General features: G+C 46.6%; 1 protein-coding gene across 3 annotated transcripts in view; it reads left to right on the top strand.

Moving 5' to 3' along the window:
- Positions 1–22,825, top strand: part of LOC144755246 (scavenger receptor cysteine-rich domain-containing protein DMBT1-like) — a 735,795-nt gene that overhangs the window by 502,378 nt on the left and 210,592 nt on the right. For all 3 annotated transcript variants that reach the window (XM_078643989.1, XM_078643988.1, XM_078643987.1), the window contains one exon: positions 8,153–8,470. In XM_078643989.1, coding sequence (XP_078500115.1) covers positions 8,153–8,470 — 318 coding nt within the window. The remainder of the gene's footprint in view (positions 1–8,152; positions 8,471–22,825) is intronic.

The following is a 22,825-nucleotide window of genomic DNA, read 5'->3' as shown; positions in this document are numbered from 1 at the left end:
GTGCTCTGCCCCCACAATGCTGGCTCCGCCCTCCTGGGGAGCGACTGATGACTCAGCCTGCACCTGGCCCAGGAAGGACCGAAGCTTGTCAACAAAGTGCTCAGGCTGCCCCTGTCCTCACAATGCCGGCTCCGCCCCCCTGGGGAGCGGCTGATGTGCCTGCCCTCACACTGAATGCAGAAGCAGAAGTACCCACCACAAGTGCTCAGGAGCTGAGAGCAGTTATGCAGAGGCCCCCCTGGCCAGTGAGAACAAAAGAAACTGTGTATAAAAGTAGGAGCCCTGCTCCTTGTAAATCAGAATCCTGTTTTACCACAAAGAACCTCTGCCCGAATAGAAGGAGAAGAAGACGCTGGAAGGACTGGCCTGCTGCTTGCCTTGCTGAGGAAGGAGAGGAGAAGACTTTTTGAAAGACTTTGCAGACTTGTGCTCTAAACATTCTCCAAGGGCTTGATTGAGCTTGCCCCCTGACCTGGACCCCAGGACTAGTGGGTCCTTGGTGCTTTTGCTCGTCCTGACATTCGAGCCGTGTGTGCATCCCGCTGGAGCCAGACTGCGCCCCTCATCGCCCCTCCTAGGGCTGTGGCACTCGGGAGCTTGCCTGCCTTTGTCCTGTGAGAGCCTCGCTCCGACCGGAGTCGCTCTCTGCCCCCAGGCTTGGCTACCTGCTCCTCTGCCCCTTGCCTGCTACTGGAGTGCCTTGAGACGCTTTTCCCCCCTCCCGCCGGAATTCCCTCTGTGGATTGTGATCCACGCCGGGTCGACAGCTGCACAGTCCGTGCCCTGTGACCCAGCTTTGCGATCCCAGAGATTGTCAGGCCGCGCCGCCCCCGCTGAGGAGACCCCCGCACCGTCGTGCCAAGGGTCGCGGGCCGCGCCTGCCTGATTGCACACGCCCGCTGGCGTCAAGATCCAAAGGTGCCCCCAATCGCCGGAGTCGCACTCAGCCTGTGCCGACTCTCGCCAAGAAGAAGCCGTCGGAAAAGCTTCCAACCGGGCTAGGGGCCCGCAACGTTTGTTTTCCCCTTTGTCCGTTGCTGCTCCTGCCTGCAAGTGTCAAAGGTACTGTAATTGTCCCCCCGCGGTGCGAGCCGTTCCTGTAACCAGACTCGCACCGCTCTGCTCTGTGTGCCTCTGCCTGCAGCTCCGCGCTGCGAGAGCGCTCCAGCCCCTCCCGCTGGAATCCTTTTACCGTCGGGAAGCCGAGGCTGCAATCTGAGCCCCTGCCCGAGTGACTGGGGCTGCGCTGGGTTCTTGGGCCTTCCCTCCTCCTGGACAGCTGTGAGGGCGGTGTGTCCCCCCGTGTGGGTCCCGCAGACCAGGGGGGGCCATCCGCTCCACGAGACCCGGCCGGGCCGATCGCGCCCCACGCCAGATGCGTGAGACTTGGTAGGGTGCCGTGATTTCTCGCGTGTAGAGTGCACAGAAGCGCTGCGAAGCGCACAGAGGGCCTAAGACTGGCCTAAGGTCCCTGGAACCGACCCAGGAAGCGAGAGCAAAGTAATTTGGGACAGAGAAACTTGCCAAGAAGGAAGTTTAACAGAAACATCCGTTTTAAAGACTGAAAGTGCAATTTAACCTACAACAAAGAACTGTTGGTGGAACATTTGAAAGAGAAGCTCGCCTATTTACAATCTGTGGTGCTACACAAACGTTATTTGGTCTTGTACTAAGTCTGAATTGCGTAGAGATATATATTTTTACATAAAGAAGCGTATTTTTATATATTTACAGCCTGGTGTCCATTTGTGGGGGGATTGGTATATTTTACTGTGTGTGTGATTACAAATGCTTAACTAACTAACGCCTGAAGATTAGCCTTGGCTGCTCACGCCACGCACCTAGAGGGTGAGCAAGGGTAATTCGAAGGGGTCATCCTTCGCCCTGACTTGGAGGAGAGGGTCCCTGCTTGTCACAAGTGCATACTTGCGCCAACCAGAGACCCCCAATTCTAACATTGGACGCAGCGGTGAGGATTTGAGAATTTGCATTTGTGATTGACATACAGTGAATTGCTGATCACCACATAGTGAGAGCAGACCTATAACGCAGCCACAGATTTCCATTTTGTTTAATTTTGCTGGGAGATCTCCATGTGTTTTTGAAGACGTCATGCCTGGTTCAGTGAGGATGGAAAAGGCAGCAACCAGATGCCTGTCGCCAGAGGAGTTGGCAAACAGGGCAGCAACCAGGGCACATGAAATGGAGATGGCGAGATTAAAAGGACAATTGGAAATGGAGAAGCAGAAATTGGCAATGGAAGCGCAAGAACGCCAAAGAGCTCACTACTTGAGGATGAGAGAACTTGATTTGGAGCTTGAAGCCAGGAGGGCGTCAGCCCAACATCCAGAGATGTGTGTAGCTCGCAGATGGAGCTTTGCTGAGTTGGAGGTGGAGTCCAGCTCAGCTGGTGGCAGCAACATTCAGGTATCTAGTGCTGACAGCATAGCGCGCGCACCTAGAGATATGGCACCTGACTTGGAGGGGGTTAACTTACACCAGGAGGTTCAAGGGCATGAGGTAGCTCCAGTAGTGCGCAGCGTCCCTGAAGGGAATAGGGTAGCTGGCGTAGGAGTTCATGGTCCTAGTGGTGGGAGGGATTCCCCCATGGTTGAGGTCCTGGTGGGTGAGTGTAAGGACCGCCCAGAAGAGTATGGGTTGTGTGACAGAGACAGTCCGCTACTGTCTGACCAGTCTCAGGAGAATGGTGTGGAGTATGTGTGTGAGGCGCTAGATGGTGAGGTGAAGGATAGTTTGGTTAACCCTGCTAGGGGGCTGTGTAATCCAATTGTGGGAGAGCATACTTTTAATCCCAGTTTTCCAGAGCTATGCCAACACCTGTTTGAGAGTGAGTTCTCTGACCCCAGGGAGCTCACATTGGAGGCAGACCTTGTGGTGGATTCCAGAGGGTCTGGAGAAGCATTGGGGTGTGATCCTGTGGGGAGTGGCTCAGGTATCTTCCAGCCCAGAGTGGCGGAAGTGGCGCAGAGTAGCCCAGCTAGGTCCTGTAGTAGTGAGAAAGGTGTAGGGCCTCACGTCCTGTCCTTAAGTGGAAGGAGTGAGAATGGGTTTTGTCCCGGTAGTGCCCCACCTCAGTCTCAGAGCCTGGATGGTTCTTTAAGGGAACACCAGGTGGGGAGCCTAGGCTGTCCGGATGAGTCACCCTCTGAGGGGGATCCCCCAGTGGCTAGAGAACGTGGAGGCTCTGTAAGCAGAGCTCCAGTAGTTCTGGTGTCTGGCAGTACCGCTCCAGTTGGGAGGGTGCAGAGGTCCAGAAAGAGGGGCGAGAGGGGGAAAGAGTCCCCAGTGGAAGAACCAGTGGGTCAGGGGCCAGCCAGCAGGGCTGCGTCCCCGGTGAATGACCAGTGGGACACCACTTCTGTCCTGGGGGATCTTCCCACACTGTCAGAGGGACAGGGTTTGGGAGATCTGCGCCAGGCAGACTGTCGCACGGCACATGAGCTATGTGCCACCCTCAGGGGGGGCATGCGTGCTCCCCGTGAAGTCCTGGTGCGCCAGGCAAGGGTTCAACTGCAGGGTTGGGTCCCTGAGTTGGAGAGCCAGGTTCAGGTGTTGTCTGACCTGGAGGGTGGGACCACTGTAATCAGTGTCCTGACCCATGTCACTTCTAGGGGTACCACTCCAGTTGGGAGTGGGCAGTACTCTGGAAGGGGGTGCAGAGGGAGGGATTCCTTGCCTCTGACCCCGGTGCAGTTTGAGGGTTTAGACCCTAGGATAGAGGGCCAGGTGCAGGGTGTCCCCCCCGACCTGGTACCCCAGTTGCAGGATAGCACCCCTGAACTGGTGGGAGAATTGTGCAGATCACCTGCCACAGGTGCCCTGACAATTCTGGAAGGGGGTACCACTTCAGGTGGGAGGGTACAGAGCCCCAAGGAGGAGGACCGGGTGTGGGAGAGGCCACCCCCGTGTTTGGTCCAGCCGCCAGGTACAGGCCTGGGGCTGGTGGGTCAGTGCCAGGATGACATACCTGACCTGACAGGAGAGAGAGTGGATAAAGGGTGCCCAGCACCTGGGGCTACTGCCCCCCGCTCTCTGAGGCCGCAGAGGTTTGAGAGCCCTGAGAGGCATGAGGCCTGGGTCTCAGCCCTGACTACTGTCAGTGGCCACTGTGATTTGACGACTGTCTGTTGGGACACACCTGTGAGCAAGTTAAGGTTAGAGGCTGCACAGGTGGTGTCCACAGAGGAAGAGAAGGGTGCCCCAGGGATTGGCTTGGTGGACCCTGAGAGTATGAACAGAGGATTTGAAGTAGGTGCAGATTGGCGCAGAACTGGAATGTGCCCCTGCTGTTGCGGGCCAGGTCCAGGTTCTATCGCCCAAAGCAGGGAAGCCCATCACAGTGGTGATTGGTCTACCCTGCGTTTTGGCTGGAAGGGGGTTGTGTTGGACCTGGGTCTCTTGGCAGGGTCATCCCTAAACTTTTTGCCTTCCTCCAATACTCTTTCTGACCTGTTTTTGTTGGTTTAATGACTCTGGGCACTTTACCACTGCTGACCAGTGCTAAAGTGCATATGCTCTCCCTACTGTAAAGTGTACATGTGATTGATGTCCATGATTGGTTCATTGGATTTACTGTTAGTCCCCAGTAAAGTGCACCAGGAGTGCCAGGGCTTGTAAATGCCAATACTGCTAGTGGGCCTGCAGCGCTGGTTGCGCCACCCACAGAAGCAGCCTTTTAAAATGTGTCTAGGGTCTGCCATTGCAGAACCTGCGTGCAGTCTGGTACTGTCATGCTGGCTGGGCAAGTGCACACACTTGCCAGCCTCTAAACCTTCCCTTAACTTCATATTAGTCACCCCTATGGTAGGCCTGAGGGCAGGGTGCATTGTAAGTGTAAGGTAGGACATGCTCTGATGTGTGTGGCATGTCCTAAATAGTGAATTACTGCCAAATTCGTTTTTCACTATTGTAAGGCTACCTGTTCCCTTTAGGCCAGATGGGCTGCTGGAATTATTACACTCTATAATCCCAGCAGGCTCAGGGAACTTGGTAGAAATTAATGTTTAGTATGCCTGAACTCAGAATAATAAAATACTTCTTTTAGTAAAGTTTATTTTAATATCCTGTGTTTGCAAATGCTACTTTTAGAAAGCTAGCATTTGCTTGTCTAACCATTTCAGCCCGCCTCTGCTTTTGTGTGTATCTGACTGTCTGAGTTGTGTGAGTGACAGGGCTGGGAGTTGACAGGTTGTGAATAGCAGGATGACACCTTAGTGGGTGGTGGGAGTTTCCCCTGAATGATGCATCAGGCTGTGCTCTGCCCCCACAATGCTGGCTCCGCCCTCCTGGGGAGCGACTGATGACTCAGCCTGCACCTGGCCCAGGAAGGACCGAAGCTTGTCAACAAAGTGCTCAGGCTGCCCCTGTCCTCACAATGCCGGCTCCGCCCCCCTGGGGAGCGGCTGATGTGCCTGCCCTCACACTGAATGCAGAAGCAGAAGTACCCACCACAAGTGCTCAGGAGCTGAGAGCAGTTATGCAGAGGCCCCCCTGGCCAGTGAGAACAAAAGAAACTGTGTATAAAAGTAGGAGCCCTGCTCCTTGTAAATCAGAATCCTGTTTTACCACAAAGAACCTCTGCCCGAATAGAAGGAGAAGAAGACGCTGGAAGGACTGGCCTGCTGCTTGCCTTGCTGAGGAAGGAGAGGAGAAGACTTTTTGAAAGACTTTGCAGACTTGTGCTCTAAACATTCTCCAAGGGCTTGATTGAGCTTGCCCCCTGACCTGGACCCCAGGACTAGTGGGTCCTTGGTGCTTTTGCTCGTCCTGACATTCGAGCCGTGTGTGCATCCCGCTGGAGCCAGACTGCGCCCCTCATCGCCCCTCCTAGGGCTGTGGCACTCGGGAGCTTGCCTGCCTTTGTCCTGTGAGAGCCTCGCTCCGACCGGAGTCGCTCTCTGCCCCCAGGCTTGGCTACCTGCTCCTCTGCCCCTTGCCTGCTACTGGAGTGCCTTGAGACGCTTTTCCCCCCTCCCGCCGGAATTCCCTCTGTGGATTGTGATCCACGCCGGGTCGACAGCTGCACAGTCCGTGCCCTGTGACCCCGCTTTGCGATCCCAGAGATTGTCAGGCCGCGCCGCCCCCGCTGAGGAGACCCCCGCACCGTCGTGCCAAGGGTCGCGGGCCGCGCCTGCCTGATTGCACACGCCCGCTGGCGTCAAGATCCAAAGGTGCCCCCAATCGCCGGAGTCGCACTCAGCCTGTGCCGACTCTCGCCAAGAAGAAGCCGTCGGAAAAGCTTCCCACCGGGCTAGGGGCCCGCAACGTTTGTTTTCCCCTTTGTCCGTTGCTGCTCCTGCCTGCAAGTGTCAAAGGTACTGTAATTGTCCCCCCGCGGTGCGAGCCGTTCCTGTAACCAGACTCGCACCGCTCTGCTCTGTGTGCCTCTGCCTGCAGCTCCGCGCTGCGAGAGCGCTCCAGCCCCTCCCGCTGGAATCCTTTTACCGTCGGGAAGCCGAGGCTGCAATCTGAGCCCCTGCCCGAGTGACTGGGGCTGCGCTGGGTTCTTGGGCCTTCCCTCCTCCTGGACAGCTCTGAGGGCGATGTGTCCCCCCGTGTGGGTCCCGCAGACCAGGGGGGGCCATCCGCTCCACGAGACCCGGCCGGGCCGATCGCGCCCCACGCCAGATGCGTGAGACTTGGTAGGGTGCCGTGATTTCTCGCGTGTAGAGTGCACAGAAGCGCTGCGAAGCGCACAGAGGGCCTAAGACTGGCCTAAGGTCCCTGGAACCGACCCAGGAAGCGAGAGCAAAGTAATTTGGGACAGAGAAACTTGCCAAGAAGGAAGTTTAACAGAAACATCCGTTTTAAAGACTGAAAGTGCAATTTAACCTACAACAAAGAACTGTTGGTGGAACATTTGAAAGAGAAGCTCGCCTATTTACAATCTGTGGTGCTACACAAACGTTATTTGGTCTTGTACTAAGTCTGAATTGCGTAGAGATATATATTTTTACATAAAGAAGCGTATTTTTATATATTTACAGCCTGGTGTCCATTTGTGGGGGGATCGGTATATTTTACTGTGTGTGTGATTACAAATGCTTAACTAACTAACGCCTGAAGATTAGCCTTGGCTGCTCACGCCACGCACCTAGAGGGTGAGCAAGGGTAATTCTAAGGGGTCATCCTTCGCCCTGACTTGGAGGAGAGGGTCCCTGCTTGTCACAAGTGCATACTTGCGCCAACCAGAGACCCCCAATTCTAACAATCACTATTACTTATGACCTGTACTTTCATTTACCTCTTTATAACAATAAAATTCTTTTGAAATTAAAAAAGGAAGGTTATTTCAAAAATAATAACTTGTGATGGCTGAGGTGTTCTAACAAACTTTCTGCAGCCTTCCTCAGTTTTCTTGCATAGATTTTCGCTTGCTACTGGGATTATAGTCTAAATTTAAACAAGTGTCATTCTAGAAGTAAATCAGATGTATGGGTGAGGCCAGGTATTATCATGTTTTAGAGATGGATGGATGGGTGGGTGTATGTATGTATGTATGGATGGATGGATGGAGGGACTGGTGGCTGTGTGTATGGCTAGGTAGATGGATCAGCAGACACATATGTTGTTCTATAGATTATTGTGTGGACAAACAAATAGACCAACAGGTGGATTAACTTATATTCAGTTGGTGATGTATCCAGAGAGAGATACATTAATGGAGGAGCTATAGATATATTAGCATATATATTATATTTGCATTTATTTATTGGTTTCCTTCCTTGGAAATTAGTCTAGATCTTAGATCGTTCAGGAAAAAAGTGCTGCAAACGTTAGTTTGGGAATGATACCTTTATATTTCTCCATGCTGTTTGCTTGCTTGCAGCAAATGTAGTACAAACACGGGTGGCAAGCACAAAGCCACCTATTGGCATGGGTCTTAAACCTCCACCATATGTTACAAAGAATTTACCTCTTGTTCCTTAGGTCCCTCAATCATGACAAAGCCTTGACCTTTTTAAGTAGCGTAATTTTGACCAAATTACAAGAACAATGGTTTTCATTTATTGCCAGCGTTACCCTGGGAATTTGGCAATTAACCAGTTGAAGCCCTTAGACGTTCTTCTTGTAGCATGCATGCGCTTGCTTTAGTTCCTAAACTACAACACATTTTCTTCTATTTTGCTAGTGGCTTTGCCAAAGATTCGCCTGGCAGGCGGAAGTGGCCTGTGTGAAGGTCGTGTGGAGGTCAACGCTGAAGGAGCCTGGAATACTGCCTGCCATGAAGGCTGGACAAAGGCAAATGCTGATGTAATTTGCAGACAACAAGGCTGCGGGAATGCCATTATGCCGGATGCTACATTTCTCAGTGAAGGGCCATCTCCTACGGCCCTCCTGGCTGGTGTGTCCTGCAAGGGGACTGAGGCCTCCATATGGGATTGTCGGCAAAGTGCAGCGAAACAAACTACCTGCGGCCAATTAAACAAAGTCCAAGTTATATGTTCAGGTATGTTCTACGATTGCTGCAGATGAAAGACCTTAGGCACCATTTGCCTATAATTGGCATATGCTTTCAGTTGGTAAAAAAGGGGAGAGCTTTAAATTAATGGTAATTCTGTTGTGAAAGTTATGAAATTTACCTGCTTTTAGCATTTATGTTTGTGGAAGAATATAATTTTGCTGCAAAAAAGGTTTCGTGGCAGATATCTCTAGGAAAAACATTCTATGGGGAAATTCTCCCACTTTAATTATTTTTTGCTGATATTCAGACTATTGCTAGTTGATTTTCCATGTTTAAAAAAAAAAACTTTGACAATCTTGTGAACATGCAGTTGGCAAAATTTAGAAAAAATGAATGTCATGGCAGCACGGAGAGCTTCAAAACTTTTCCCAGTTTTCCTTCAAATGCTTAGGCATGTCCTATGAGTAATACAGAGTGGGAGAGATAAGAGGCATAAGGTCAGGTAAGTAGAAAAATAATTGCGACTGTGAGGAGACTTAGTTCAGGTAAGAGCTGGTACTGCTGTTCCAGGAATGCCTAGGCATCAAGAGTTCAGGTATCTCTATCACTGCTGCCACAAGAAAGGTGGGGAATCATAGACTCAGGTGCGTCCTACCTCTACGGCCATGGAAACACATGGACAGATTGCTTAACTCCTGACACGCTCAGGTGCCCCACATATTCGGGCCAAGGAAGCATAGCAGGAATCCCTCCAGCTGCATACTTATCCCAACAATGCAGTGCTTCGTCTTGGGTATTTAGATTCTTTTCTGCAGAATCTTTTCAATATGATAAACATAGCGGTCCCCCAGTGTGGCCATGGGTAGGGGACAGTGAAGAGGAAGGGAGGTGGCAGGGCTTTTCAAAGCCAGTAAAAGCACAGGGAACATGGTTGATGGTACGAACTGTCTGGCAAGCTGGTTGCTCAGACCACAGACGTGATGCCTGGTTTCCCTCTACTTAAGTAGGCACTAAAGCTGTCGCCTTTTATGAGCATTTTTCATTTTCCCGCTTCACAAAGCATTCTCAACTAAAAAGCAAAGTACATGAAGTTTCAGGCCGGTTTGACACGGCAACTTCTCACACCTCTGTAAATAAGCTACAAGAATATGACAAATGTGGCCACTCTTGCAAGAAATGCTTTATAAAATGTCAAAGTTGACATACCTGTGAATAGTCATAGGAACATATGGCCTTTGGGGCAGTGGTCGAAATGGTGAAAAAATGTGGGAGAACTTTGGTTGGAGAATCAGAGGGCAGGAAGCACCTGAGGATTGGTCAGTGGGCAGAGTCCGAGGTGTGGCCAGAAAAGAATGTCTGACAGAATATCGCCGGACATAAAATCGACCTACAGAAATATAGACGCAAGAATATCGAAGTAAAAAATATCGACATCCTATCTACATTATGGTAAGTCCAAAAATATTGAAATAAAAATATCGATGTCAAAGATATCATTGTGAAAAATATCTTTTTTTAGTTAAAAAAAGAATGTAAAATAAGTAAATAATACATATAATTAAAATAAACATAGTTACAAATGTTTTAAAATGTTTAAAAAGGATAAGTAACATATATAATGTAAAAATATATTAAACATAAACCTATAGGGGCCGATTCCGATTCGGTAAAATCCAGTCCAAATCGCCGTACGGAGCTTTATTTCCGTACGATTCGTACGCAGAACCGTATCCGTACGTACGATGTAGTATGATGTGCACTCAATGCAGTTCTCCGTACGAATCATACAATAGACCGTACAATTCAAGGAACCGTACAGATCGCACTCGGACCACGCTGTACGCGATGTTCATACGGATCACAGCAGCCATTTACGACCCAGCAAGTACGAATCGTGTGGACACCACTCCGTACGACTCTTTTTTTACGGGAGCTGAAAACGTCCGTAAAGCTGATTTCCCCTCGTAATGCGTACGGAACAGACCCCCCGGTAAGGTGCGTACATTTATCTCCGAGCCATGCAGATCCTATCATCAGCACTTTTCCTCCCCTTATCAGCAAGAGCAGCTCAAACATGAATAGCAAAATATCCTAGTTTACAAATGTTTTCTCCAAATTCATATCTCTGCCATATTTGCCACATAATACATCATCTGCTGCATAATCTGATGATATTAACTAAACAAATTGTTTGTAGCTCAAGCAAATCAAAAGTTACCAACACATTTAATTTGTGTTGCTTAGAAGTGGAGGGCCCTTTGCAGAGGTTGACTGGTCACCTTTCTCACAACTGCAATTGTATGTTACACAGGTAGTAATGAGGCAAAACCTTTGCAGAGACTATTAGTATTGGTAAAAATGTTAAAATAATAAAGTATCAGAAAATGGACCGCATTACACTGCAGTTTCGTTGTAATCTTTTAAATGCATTGCCAGCAGATCAGGGGAGTCTATTCTAAAGTTTGTGTATGGAGTTCCCAGTGTAATTTTAATCCATATTACCAAGCCCCCGATGGTCTCCCTCTCTGCATGGGAATTGCATTCTTATAAAAGGTATTATACCCCAACTTATGTGTTGGTGTCAATAACCATGATACTATTGCTATACTTTCTTGACCTATCGCAATAGTTTTAGTTGTTTGGATATTAGGATATGTGATTGAATACACACGCTCGCATCTTAAAGCCCCCTCCAGCTGTTTTGAGCCATTTTGATCATTAGCAACATTCTCAGGAGCACATTAGGATGGCGGGAGGACAAAGTCTGCCTGCCATCCCAATGCAAAAAGGGACCGCCCGCCATCAGGGCGGGGGTCCCATGAGGGACATTAGAATGCGCCCGCCACAGTGGTGGGCGCATCCAGCATTTCTGTCATTGTGGTGGGCGGTGCAGTCAGCATCGCCCGCCACAATGCCAGGAAGGTATGCTGTGCGCTTCAATGCACAACATGGCAGACACCGCGCGGTGCCTGCCAGGTTGTGCATGGAACTGCTGGAGGGTACCATGTGCACCCCCCACCCCCCAGAATCCCCGGGGGCCTGCTACGGGCCTCAAATGTGAAAAACCGCATGCCTTTCTGTGGCGGCGTTGCCGCCATGGAAAGGCACATCCCCGCCCTCATAGTAATATGGATGGCGGTGTCTACCAGACACCGCCAACATATGAACTGCCTACAGGCGAAAAACCGATGGGCGGTCTTCCCGTCCACCAGGTTCCCCCCCGCCATGGTAATGTGGTGGGGGAAAATTAGAGGCGGCTGGTGGTTTTAGCGTATGGCGGTGGCGATCCACCCGTTATCATAATGGGCCCCTTAGTCTCTATAGCCTTTTGTAATGGACCCCCCTGATCATGGTTCGCTAGATGAGCTTCAGTAACTGATAACAATACTTGGCTCATGTTTAGAGGATCGATGGTCAATGCTATATATATATTTCCCTCTGTCTAAGTTGCCAGGGTTTTCCAGGATTCCATTAAAACAATTGGGAACATGGGAATGAGTGGGAGAAAGAAGATGTACTCCCTGTGTGATCGTGGTTGTTAATAGAACTTTAGGCCGTTTGGGTGAGACAATTGGGTCGGGGTATTCAATAGCAATGCTATTAGTAAGGTTGTTGTCTAGAGAGCCAGTTAACTAGTTCTTAGCCCTTTTCTCTATAAAATCACTCACACATTCCGAGGGGAGAGACTGCTCGGTCGAAAGTCAATCAACCTCTTCCAAAGCCCTAAATCTATTTGCTAGGGGCAGATTGAAGATGTGGGAACGGAATTAAGGGGCAGCTTGTCCTATCAGTGGCCGTTGCCAGTTGTTGTGTCTATGTCTAGGATCTTCCCTGCTGTCATTGGTGGATACAGACGTGTAAAAATGGGTGAGCGGGGAAAGTCTGATACCTCTGGTGTCAGAGTCTGTGTGGAATGTTCGGGGAATTGTTCCAATCCACTTTGCGTAGTAGGCGAATCTGAAATGGTGCTAATTTGTGCAACGTCCGGGGTTAGTGAGAGTCTACGTTCAGTAAGTTCTATCTCAGTGGCCACCACTCCTATGGCGCTTTGAAGCATCCTGTCTATATGTCTGTGGTAGGGGGGAAGGTACAAGCCATGGAGGTACGTGGCATAACGCATTTGTGGTGTGCTTCCCCATTCCTAGCTGGATTTACTAAATGCTTGGCGGGGGTCCCTTAGGTTACTCTTGTTTCCAATCGCAGGACTATTATATGCCCCACTAGTTTTAGTACCGGGGTAACAGGGGAGGAAAATCCAGCATGAAAGTAAAACACAGAGGCAACTAGACATTACCAATCTGATTGTATTTACTGATTGTCCCGGTGGCAGCCTCACTGTGGCAGATGATGACCCAGCCTTGCTGTATTTCCTGTGCCTCTGTGTGGGTTTTACAAAATGCGGCCTCGTAGAAAAGTACAGTCCAGGGTGCTTGGGGGTAAAGGCCAAGAGAAGGAGCCTACCCCAGCCTCGACCGGCCTAACACGGGCGCAGATAGGCCCTCAGCATTGGCGGCAGCAGAACGCTTAACCGCTAGGTAGGCTGGGGGATGTAGTTCTCCCGGCTCCCGGTCTACTCGTCTCCTCTACTTGCCCCTAAATAGGGCGGCCAGCAGCAGTGGCACCACAAGTCAAGGCTGGTCTTTGTGCCCCCCGGACCAGGAAATAGGCAGCAGCAACAACCGGCAAGATGCGGGAACCCGCAGCTGGTGATAAAGTGCCTCCTGGTGCGGTTTGCTAGCTCTAACGGCCGAGCGTCACGAAGAGGAAAGGTGAGCTGGTCTTTGTGATCCCCCCTGGACCAGTAAACAGGCAGCAGCAACAACGGGCTAGAAGCGAAATGGATTCAACCACTATGTAATTCGTTGGGATTTAGAAAAGATCAAGAGGCACTGAGGGTACTGACAAGTACCCTACAACATGTCATATTTGCGCTATCAAGATATTTGTTTATAGTGGGTCTAACAAGGAAGAGAATGGGGCTAAAGTTGTGATATACCAATGACCAAGATATCTGCAACCGTGAAACTTACCTCGGACTGTATGAATAATTAGACATTACTCCATGTATATTTTAAGAAGGTGTTATTGAATGGAATTCTTTTACTGCAATTGCCAATTTTATTGAAATTATGTAACATTTGCCTGAAACATTTTAGATTATTTCATGGGCATGTTTTATAATGAAATCTTTTATGGCCTTTTGCAGAAATAAAGAATTTATAAGAATGCTGCAGTTTTTTTTGCTACATAATTTAGTCAACACTGCAACATAATTTGGTCCATCCTTGCTCCATAATTCCAGTGACCCGAAAGCAGGCACCACATGTTAAATGTGCTTGTGCATGAAGGAGAGATAACGTGAAGTTTGCAAACTTAAGGGGTCATTAGGATGGGACCGACCACCTATGGTGCGGTGGTCCCGCCCCGATGATTAGGATGCCACCGCCACTGTGGCGGTGGCGTCCTCCATTCCCAGCATTGTGGCAGGTGGTACTCACAGCAACGCCCACCACAATGCTGGGAATGCACTGCGTGCATTGTCTTGCACAAGGTGACATACACCACGAGGTGCCTCCCACCATGTCCATGACAAAGCAGGGGGGTACCATTGGAATCCCCAGGTGCACCCCGCCACCCCCAAGATTCCCTGGTGGCCCGAAACGGGCCCCCGTAAGAGAACTCCACATGCCTTTCTGTGGCGGCAACGCCGCAACGCCAAGGCATGTTTCCGCCTCCATAGTAATATGGCTGGCAGTGTCTAGCAGACACTGCCACCATATTAAACCCTGTTCCGCATGGTTGGCAAGTCGACCAGGCGGAAAAGCGGTGGACGATCTTCCCGTCCGCCACGGTACCCCCGCTTTACTAATGTGGTGGGCGTAAATGGGTGGTGGGCGGGGAAGGATGTAGGGCGGATCGCCACCGCCATGCGGGCAGTGGCGATCCGCCCTACATCCTAATGACCCCTAAGTTTGGTGTGCATGCAAATCCTGCATTGCCCATCCCTGGTGAGTTGCACTACTACTGCTGACACAACGCCAATGGAGGTATCAATATGTGAGGCAGGCTGGCCTCACAGGTACTGTGACCTCAGTGAAGGGTGTGCTGCTTTGTAGGCCTGCCTGCAAGACTGGAGTGACGTACTAGGAATCCCCAATCTCCTTCTCAGGGGTCTTACCAATAAGTAGTCCATTCAAAAGCAGCAAAGAAATCAACAGAGAATCTGAAATATGAAAAGACATCTTTATTACAATTCAATTGTGAGGCTACGTCGCCCAGCCACGCCTAAAAGCGACTGAATGAGATAGCCTGCTGGATGGTCTGAGCACAGGCCCTTTATACAAATTATTATGCCCTAGGCACATATTTGAAGTACATTCCCAGAACGTGCACACAGATGCAAAACCCACTTTCAAGATAGGTCCAGGCCATAAACAATGTCCACATAATGAATACATTCTTTAGCTGACAAGGCTGGCTAACCCCAAAAAAGTAGATCACAGCCCAAGTCATGAATAGCTTGTGGAGGCAGGAGCAGGAACAGATGGAAGTAAGATAAGGCAGGGTGTGTGTGCGATGAAAAGGTTTATGGCATGATGCTATCTTGCTCGGCCACTGGGAGAGGAACTGACCAAACAGGTCCGGCCTGGGGCAATGGTTCCAACATGCTCAGGTCAGGGGAAAGTCAATCAAGGTGTACGTGACCTTTTGGAATCGAATTTAGCTGTGTGTTATAGCCTATGTAAAGGGCAACACACAAATGGCTGCCAAGGGTTTCAGAACGAAAATGACGATTTCGAGGTGAAATTGTTACTGGAATATAACGAAAATGCTTGTACATAGTGTACTAGCCATTCTCGGTCTTTTGATATAAAAATCGTCATGCTACGACAAAGTTTATTACACGAGTCCAGAATTTTCAGTACCACAGACGCACCTTTTGCCCTTACATAGGCAATAACCTATACTCGCGCTAGTCTGAGTCCAGATCTATATTTTATAAAAAATCCTCAAGATGTTACTGAAGCATAATCCTATTACCTAGCGACTCTCTCGGGACAGGTCTCCCTACACACGCAGTAGCACAAAGGCCTATCTGTAGTATGTGGTACAAGACCACACGCCCAACAATCAGTGATGTTCAACTACTAACTGGTGTTGATGCAGAAACTGTACAAGAGGACAAGAGGAAAATCAGTAAACTCTGATCTCCTAACTATCCGTGTTCGGGTAAAATCTGGAAAGATGCAAAGAAGTAGAAGTAGGAAAAGACATAGGTTTGGGAGGTGGGTGCAGATGTGAATTGGGCAGCCAAAACAATCCCACCCATAAAAGACAATGCCTGTTTAAAACACACTAGAAAACACGTCATTAAGAACATACAGACAAAGTAGTGACCGCTATTACAAATGAATCATAATTTTCCACAACCCTAAGCAAACGTAAATCCTAAAATTATCTAGTACATTTTAGGTCTTCCAAAGCATTTCTGTAATTCATTATATGCTCAAGTGAAACAGTGGTGACTCTCATTAATGCTCTGAGGTGAAAAGGGAATACTCTTTCACAGAAAATGGACGTTATTCTGCTTTTACTAAACACAATAGTACTTTAAAACAATGCCAGCAAAGCTGCAAAAAATTAGTTTCCAAACTCCAATTCTATACAAGCTCACAGAAAATACCCAGAGTCCGTCAAAGCCTCTGCTGGCAGGCTTCTATTGTCCATCAAATCCGCTTCCAGTGTCTTCTTCGCGTTGGGCCTCTTCATTCAGGCTCTTCATGACTCAGTATCCGTTGGAGTGCCCTCCTGGCAAACACTCATAGCTCAATTACAAAGTCTCAATGTCTCAAGGCAGTGCACCAGTGTCTCTTCTTCGTGGCAGACACTACAAATGATGTGCCCTTCATTGATCACGGGCACAAAGCATTTCATGCAGATCCAAGCACTACTGAGAAACAACCCAGCAAGATCAGCAGCACTTTCAGACTCCAACACTCATCATTGAGTGTCAGAGGACGCTCAAGCTGCTCTCTCATGGGCACCGGAATGTAGTGCCTTTTTATCCTCAGGTGCACTGCCTTTCCGCTGGAGCAAAGGAAAAGAGGTGTGTGGGGGGCCAAAAACTCAGGCCAAGGGGATCAGGGGACCGCGCGCTGTCAGAGGTTCAAGCACATGACAGTTGAACAAACTGAACAAACTGGATGACAGCCCTGCCATCAACAACAGGGATCCTTCGCATCTTTGAAACCAGCTCCTCTTTTCTTTTCTTTGTACAACGCCTTCTGATGAAACAAAATGGCTTGCTTGGGAGGTACCATTGGGGGCACGCTGATGATCGCTGTCACGCTGACGATTGCTGTCACACTACTTTCTGGTTGCAGGAATTGTAGAGCCAAGAAGTCTGTCTTTCATCTGTCACTGATGGAGAGTGGGCTTAGTCTCGATCACAGGTCTGCAGGGTATCACTCTTCCTTTGACTCTGGAAGATCCCGCAGAACCTAGTGATATAGGAAATGTGACACAACTGTTAGTTTCCTTCAAATCAAGCACAAAAACAGTTCATGGGTTTTAACAAGGGGACTGCAAGCAGGTGGCTTGCAATCTGCAAGGGAGTGGCCACACGCCATGGGACGATGTTGGTCTAGAATGCACTGTGATTTTCAAAAAGCAATTTCAAACATAAAGGCAGTAGGCAAAAACGGTGTCTCTGGGCTTCTCAATTGGGTTTTTCGTGTGAGAGCATATCCTTCACCATCGAAGGGTAAATAACTACATGAAAATTCTACCTAAATGGATGTTTTTACATATGGTGGCATTGTCTAATGGTGCAAATACATATTTTCCTCAATGATTAGGCCTAGGTGTTCTAAATTCCTTATCTAGAACATCTCAAATAGAGAAATGACATAATACAGATTATCAAGGACATGAAGAAAAATCCCTTTAAAAGTTGTGCATTAAGTGCACTATGCAATACAAAGGCTAATGATCAAATGTGCAGACAAAAGGACACGAACTAGAGAGTCCCTTGTATTGTATGATTAGAACACATCTGATCCCACCAAAAATTAAAGCAGCAGGAACAAAAGAGAACTGAGGAATTAAAATAGACATTGAAATTTTGTCATGTTCAAAAGGTAAACTTAAGATATCTCCTATTGAAATGGAAAACGTGTCTTACTATAACATTGGGTCAGTTAACCAGCCTGTCACTACCCCGACAATCAGTCTGAAGAAAAAAACATTTTACATAACATGGGGGTCCCTAATACATCACTTCAATCTAGAAGTGTGCACATAAACAATACACCCATAATAATAAATGGGCTGACTGGTGAAAGGAATATGGAAAAGGGAAATGGAAATAGGACACAACTAAAATCCCCAATAACTAAGCATGATGCGACATCCGTCAGGGGAGAAAGAATAATACCAAAAGCATGGACACAAAAGTTACAAATAGTGTAGAAATTTGGACTCTACCACTGGCCCTTACACCATATACGGTAATGTCAGTTAATGGTCCAGTTCCTTCTGCAGGGAAAAAAAATGAAAAGTTTAGGTCACCTTTAACAAGAGCCACAAATCTATAATTTCATCCTTATGTCCAATCAAGGATACATAAATTTAGAATTACCTGGTCCATGAGGGAGAGGGCAATATCATGACTCCTGTATATCTCTTTTATTTTACTTCAATACTATTATGGCCAAATTTTGACATACACTGGTGAGGTGTTGTCTATTCGTGTCCACAGCATGCAAACATCATGTCTGTGAAATTTAGTATTAACACAAATTTTACCCAATTATTGTAAAAGTGACACATATCTTCATACATGCCTCCTTACAATACAGGCAAACTTGTAATAATTTTTTAAGCAGCAATATAAAACACAACCAACATATTCCAAGCCATCAAATATACATGCAGTATAGCGAGCACAAAAAGGCATGGACAAATTACAATAGCACATGCAAGGAAGCAGTGACGCATGTATTCATGCAGCTCAAAACCCATCAATGCAGGCCTGCTTAATTTGTCAGGTTTAGAATCAAAAATCAAAATTGCACCAAAATTATACTTTCATTTAATCTCAAAATTTACACTTTCACTTACTCCCACCCTTTTGACAGATCATCACCAGCACTGGAGATTGAACTGTCAAATAAAACTTACAGTGTCGACCAGCAGGAACGATTCATAAAGGGGAAAATGCTAAATCATGAAAAAAACACACAAACATTTCCTTGCAAAGAAGTCATAATAAAAACCCATCTCTTTTCAACATACTGCTGACTTGCCATAACATACAAAATACCAACTTCCATAAACATACTAAATTCCAACTTTCCAAAAATAAAACACATTCACAGACACTCTACGTCTCCTGCACCAGAATGCCCTGAGGTCCGAAAGGCCCTCAGCAGAACATCTCGTTTCACTTACTCCTAACCCCCACCTCACTGACCTTCAGGTCAAACTCTGCCTGACATACTTCGTGCATTCCTTGACCACCCTCCTATTCGTCTCTCGTGCTGACAAAGGCAAAAACTGTCCAACTCTTTTTAACCCTCACACATGTTTATAAATGACTTCTTTTAGTGGCTAAAATTCATTTATGCTTAGATTATTAAAACATTCACTGTGAAGAATTTGCTGAGCACAACAACACAACATACCAGCTTAAAACAACTGCTTGTTACCACCCTATGCAATGATACTAATTTCATCAACCCTAAACATGAATGTCCAAGTAGGCCCTGCCAAAGCTAGAACCTTCAATCCTGATATTAAACAAAACCCGTGCACCAGTCACATTGGCTCATTGAGGCAGCATAGCAACCCCAAATAAGAATAACTGGTAAACTTGTATGATACCTAAATGTATGTATTAACTAAAGCCTAAGACACTGTGAAAGTTACTCTAATGGCAAGAATGCCTCTTTAAATAGTCTAATTTACCCATTTTCGACTTTGGAATTTAGGGAACTTAAAAGTTAATATCCTATGATTGCTTTACATATGAATCATCCTCAGAATGTCCTTTACACATTACAGAGGTTGAACATTGGGCATCTCTCATGTAAATCCTGGAAAAAAAGGTGTTTTACGCCTGCGCCAAGCGAAAACCAACATGCAAATTACCTAATTTTTTAGTAACACATAACTTAAATCAAATTTTAATTCTAGGGTGTCATAGCATGAGTACTAAGCTTTATAAATATCAAAAAACGATATTAAAAAGCACTTTTTTTTTTCAGATAATTTTTTCATATTTAATAATTTTTCTTTCAAAGAAACCAATTATCTTTTTATGAGAATTCCACATATAAAGGTGAGTTGCATCCCTTGCCTATAATTTTAGATGAGTTCATTTATGCGCCGAAGCACAAAAGCTTAACTTTAAACATGACATTTTCCTGCGTCACATTTCTGCGCCACTTTCATTTAAAAGGACGGTTTATGCAAAGTTCCACCCATCTTTAACTGGAAAAGTGCTGGCTGAATGAACATTCCTATCAAATGTACTGCAGCTGAAAGGCTTGCCTGTAAACATCTAATACAGTGCAACTAAGGAAAAATGCTGTTTATTTTTTTTTTTTTTGCAAAAATAGACAATTTCGGTTTTTTTTCTTTTTGGGGCCTTATTTATATTCATTGAATGTTTTTCCTAATTTTATCCTTTTTAAGCGTGTAACGGCAGTTTTGTATGCGTGCATATATTAATGCATGTAGGTACAAAAATGTTATAAATTCGTTTTTCTATAAAACACACAATTTATTTTTGAGGCCTTTCATATTCCTAGTAAATGCGAATTTTAACTTTATCTAATTTCAATCCTTTAACATTTTGCACATATGCGTTTTGCTTAATGTATAAATTAAATAGCAACATATAGCGATTTTAGCATGTCGCATGGTAAACTGCTGCATTGTTCATGTAATTTTCGACCTAATATTAATTAATCCAACATTTCACTCAACAAACTGAAAAACATCAAAACTCTTAATACACACATGAGCTCATTTCAAACAGAAACAGAAAGTGTTCAAAACATTCAGGACACACAATACAGTGCTTTTAGGCATTTTGTTTCATAAATTCGCGCCAACGCTATTCATAACAGAAGTTACAGTAACGGCAAAAACCACATTTAAACACACATGGAACCCACAGGTCAATACATAGGACGGAAACAGGACAGCCCAGACTGTACCCAAAACCCAACCAGTGTAGCTGTGACCATATTTACAAGAAACACTTCTCAATAGTGTTTAAAAAGACTGCATAAACATTTCAACAGACCACTGTATGTGCAGGAAACCAAAAATACACTCAATACACTAGCTTTAGGTGGCAGAACACCAACAATCGTTTTGCATGTAAAATTGCCCAGAGCAAAGGATCCTTGTTTTGCATTATGTCATATTTTAATTCCCTGGGGATACCTAGTCATCGAGGAAGAAATATGTTTGTATATCTAAACCTATTTAGATATTCCCTTTAGGGGAAGCCGGCAAATCCAAACGTATACCAAAGTTGGCCAGCACAAAACTCCAAATATGCTAAGATCAGGCATCCTATATCCCACTAATCTAGCTTCTAAACTTCAAGGGGTTATCTCTATCGATACACTCGTAAATTTACAAGACCCTCGGTTATTGAAAATTGCAATGTTCAAATAATCTTAAGCGCAATACCAAAGAACTGGGAGCGACCCAGTTATACTCCAAAATAAAGCAGATGGAGAAAAGTCTCTTCATTATCCGCCTACACAAATTGCAATTCGCATATCCAAACCTATACAAACCTTCAAAGCTATAGCAAACAAATAGTTGTCCAAATTCTAACTGCCAAGTTCTAACTGCAAAAAACACTTAAGCCAACATGGGTTCCTCAGTCGTGAGTGACATCTTTTGGAGAGTTTAAGTCAGAAAAATCAAAAATATACTGGGCCGCAAAGACAGAGAATCCCCCAGAACCTCTGTGCACAGTACCTCTTATAGTAGATTTCTGTCTTGCCTTCCACAGTAGATTTCTGTCCTCTTGACAAAGTTACTTCTCCAGATAATCACTGCTTGACGAGACCCACTGTTTAGGGCGCCATTTGACGTACTAGGAATCCCCAATCTCCTTCTCAGGGGTCTTACCAATAAGTAGTCCATTCAAAAGCAGCAAAGAAATCAACAGAGAATCTGAAATATGAAAAGACATCTTTATTACAATTCAATTGTGAGGCTACGTCGCCCAGCCACGCCTAAAAGCGACTGAATGAGATAGCCTGCTGGATGGTCTGAGCACAGGCCCTTTATACAAATTATTATGCCCTAGGCACATATTTGAAGTACATTCCCAGAACGTGCACACAGATGCAAAACCCACTTTCAAGATAAGTCCAGGCCATAAACAATGTCCACATAATGAATACATTCCTTAGCTGACAAGGCTGGCTAACCCCAAAACAGTAGATCACAGCCCATGTCATGAATAGCTCGTGGAGGCAGGAGCAGGAACAGATGGAAGTAAGATAAGGCAGGGTGTGTGTGCGATGAAAAGGTTTATGGCATGATGCTATCTTGCTCGGCCACTGGGAGAGGAACTGACCAAACAGGTCCGGCCTGGGGCAATGGTTCCAACATGCTCAGGTCAGGGGAAAGTCAATCAAGGTGTACGTGGCCTTTTGGAATCGAATTTAGCTGTGTGTTATAGCCTATGTAAAGGGCAACACACAAATGGCTGCCAAGGGTTTCAGAACGAAAATGACGATTTCGAGGTGCAATTGTTACTGGAATATAACGAAAATGCTTGTACATAGTGTACTAGCCATTCTCGGTCTTTTGATATAAAAATCGTCATGCTACGACAAAGTTTATTACACGAGTCCAGAATTTTCAGTACCACAGGAGGTGAACTTCATTAAGGATTTGCTGGTCAGGCAAGAACAAAATACTTTACGCAACCAGGTGTATTACCCAGTCTATAAAAAAACGTGGCAAAGTTCTCTCCCTCCTATAAATACAAACATGAGTTGTCCACAGGATAAAGTGCCACATTTTTATAGCCAACTATACTCAGTGCCTTCACCGCCTCACCCTCCACCACCTTTAGCCCCAATATCTGCAACAGAAAGCTCTTATCAACAATCCCCCTACCACAAATTCTCAACAATTCCTCCACCAACTCACCTACTTTTACACACACACACATCAATTCCCATCACTGACACCTCCAGCAACCTCACCACTTCCATCTACTTCCACTTCCCACTCATCTAACGCTTCATATTCATGTATGCCACTCTTATTTTCAACAATGCCTCCACCACTATCTCCACCTCAGTCCCCACATATGCAGAGTCCTCTATTCTCAGCAATGCTTTTACTGCCTTCACC

Source organism: Lissotriton helveticus, chromosome 5_1 (assembly GCF_964261635.1).
Source record: "Lissotriton helveticus chromosome 5_1, aLisHel1.1, whole genome shotgun sequence".
NCBI classification, from domain to species: domain Eukaryota; kingdom Metazoa; phylum Chordata; class Amphibia; order Caudata; family Salamandridae; genus Lissotriton; species Lissotriton helveticus.
This window is presented reverse-complemented; position numbering and strand designations above follow the sequence as displayed.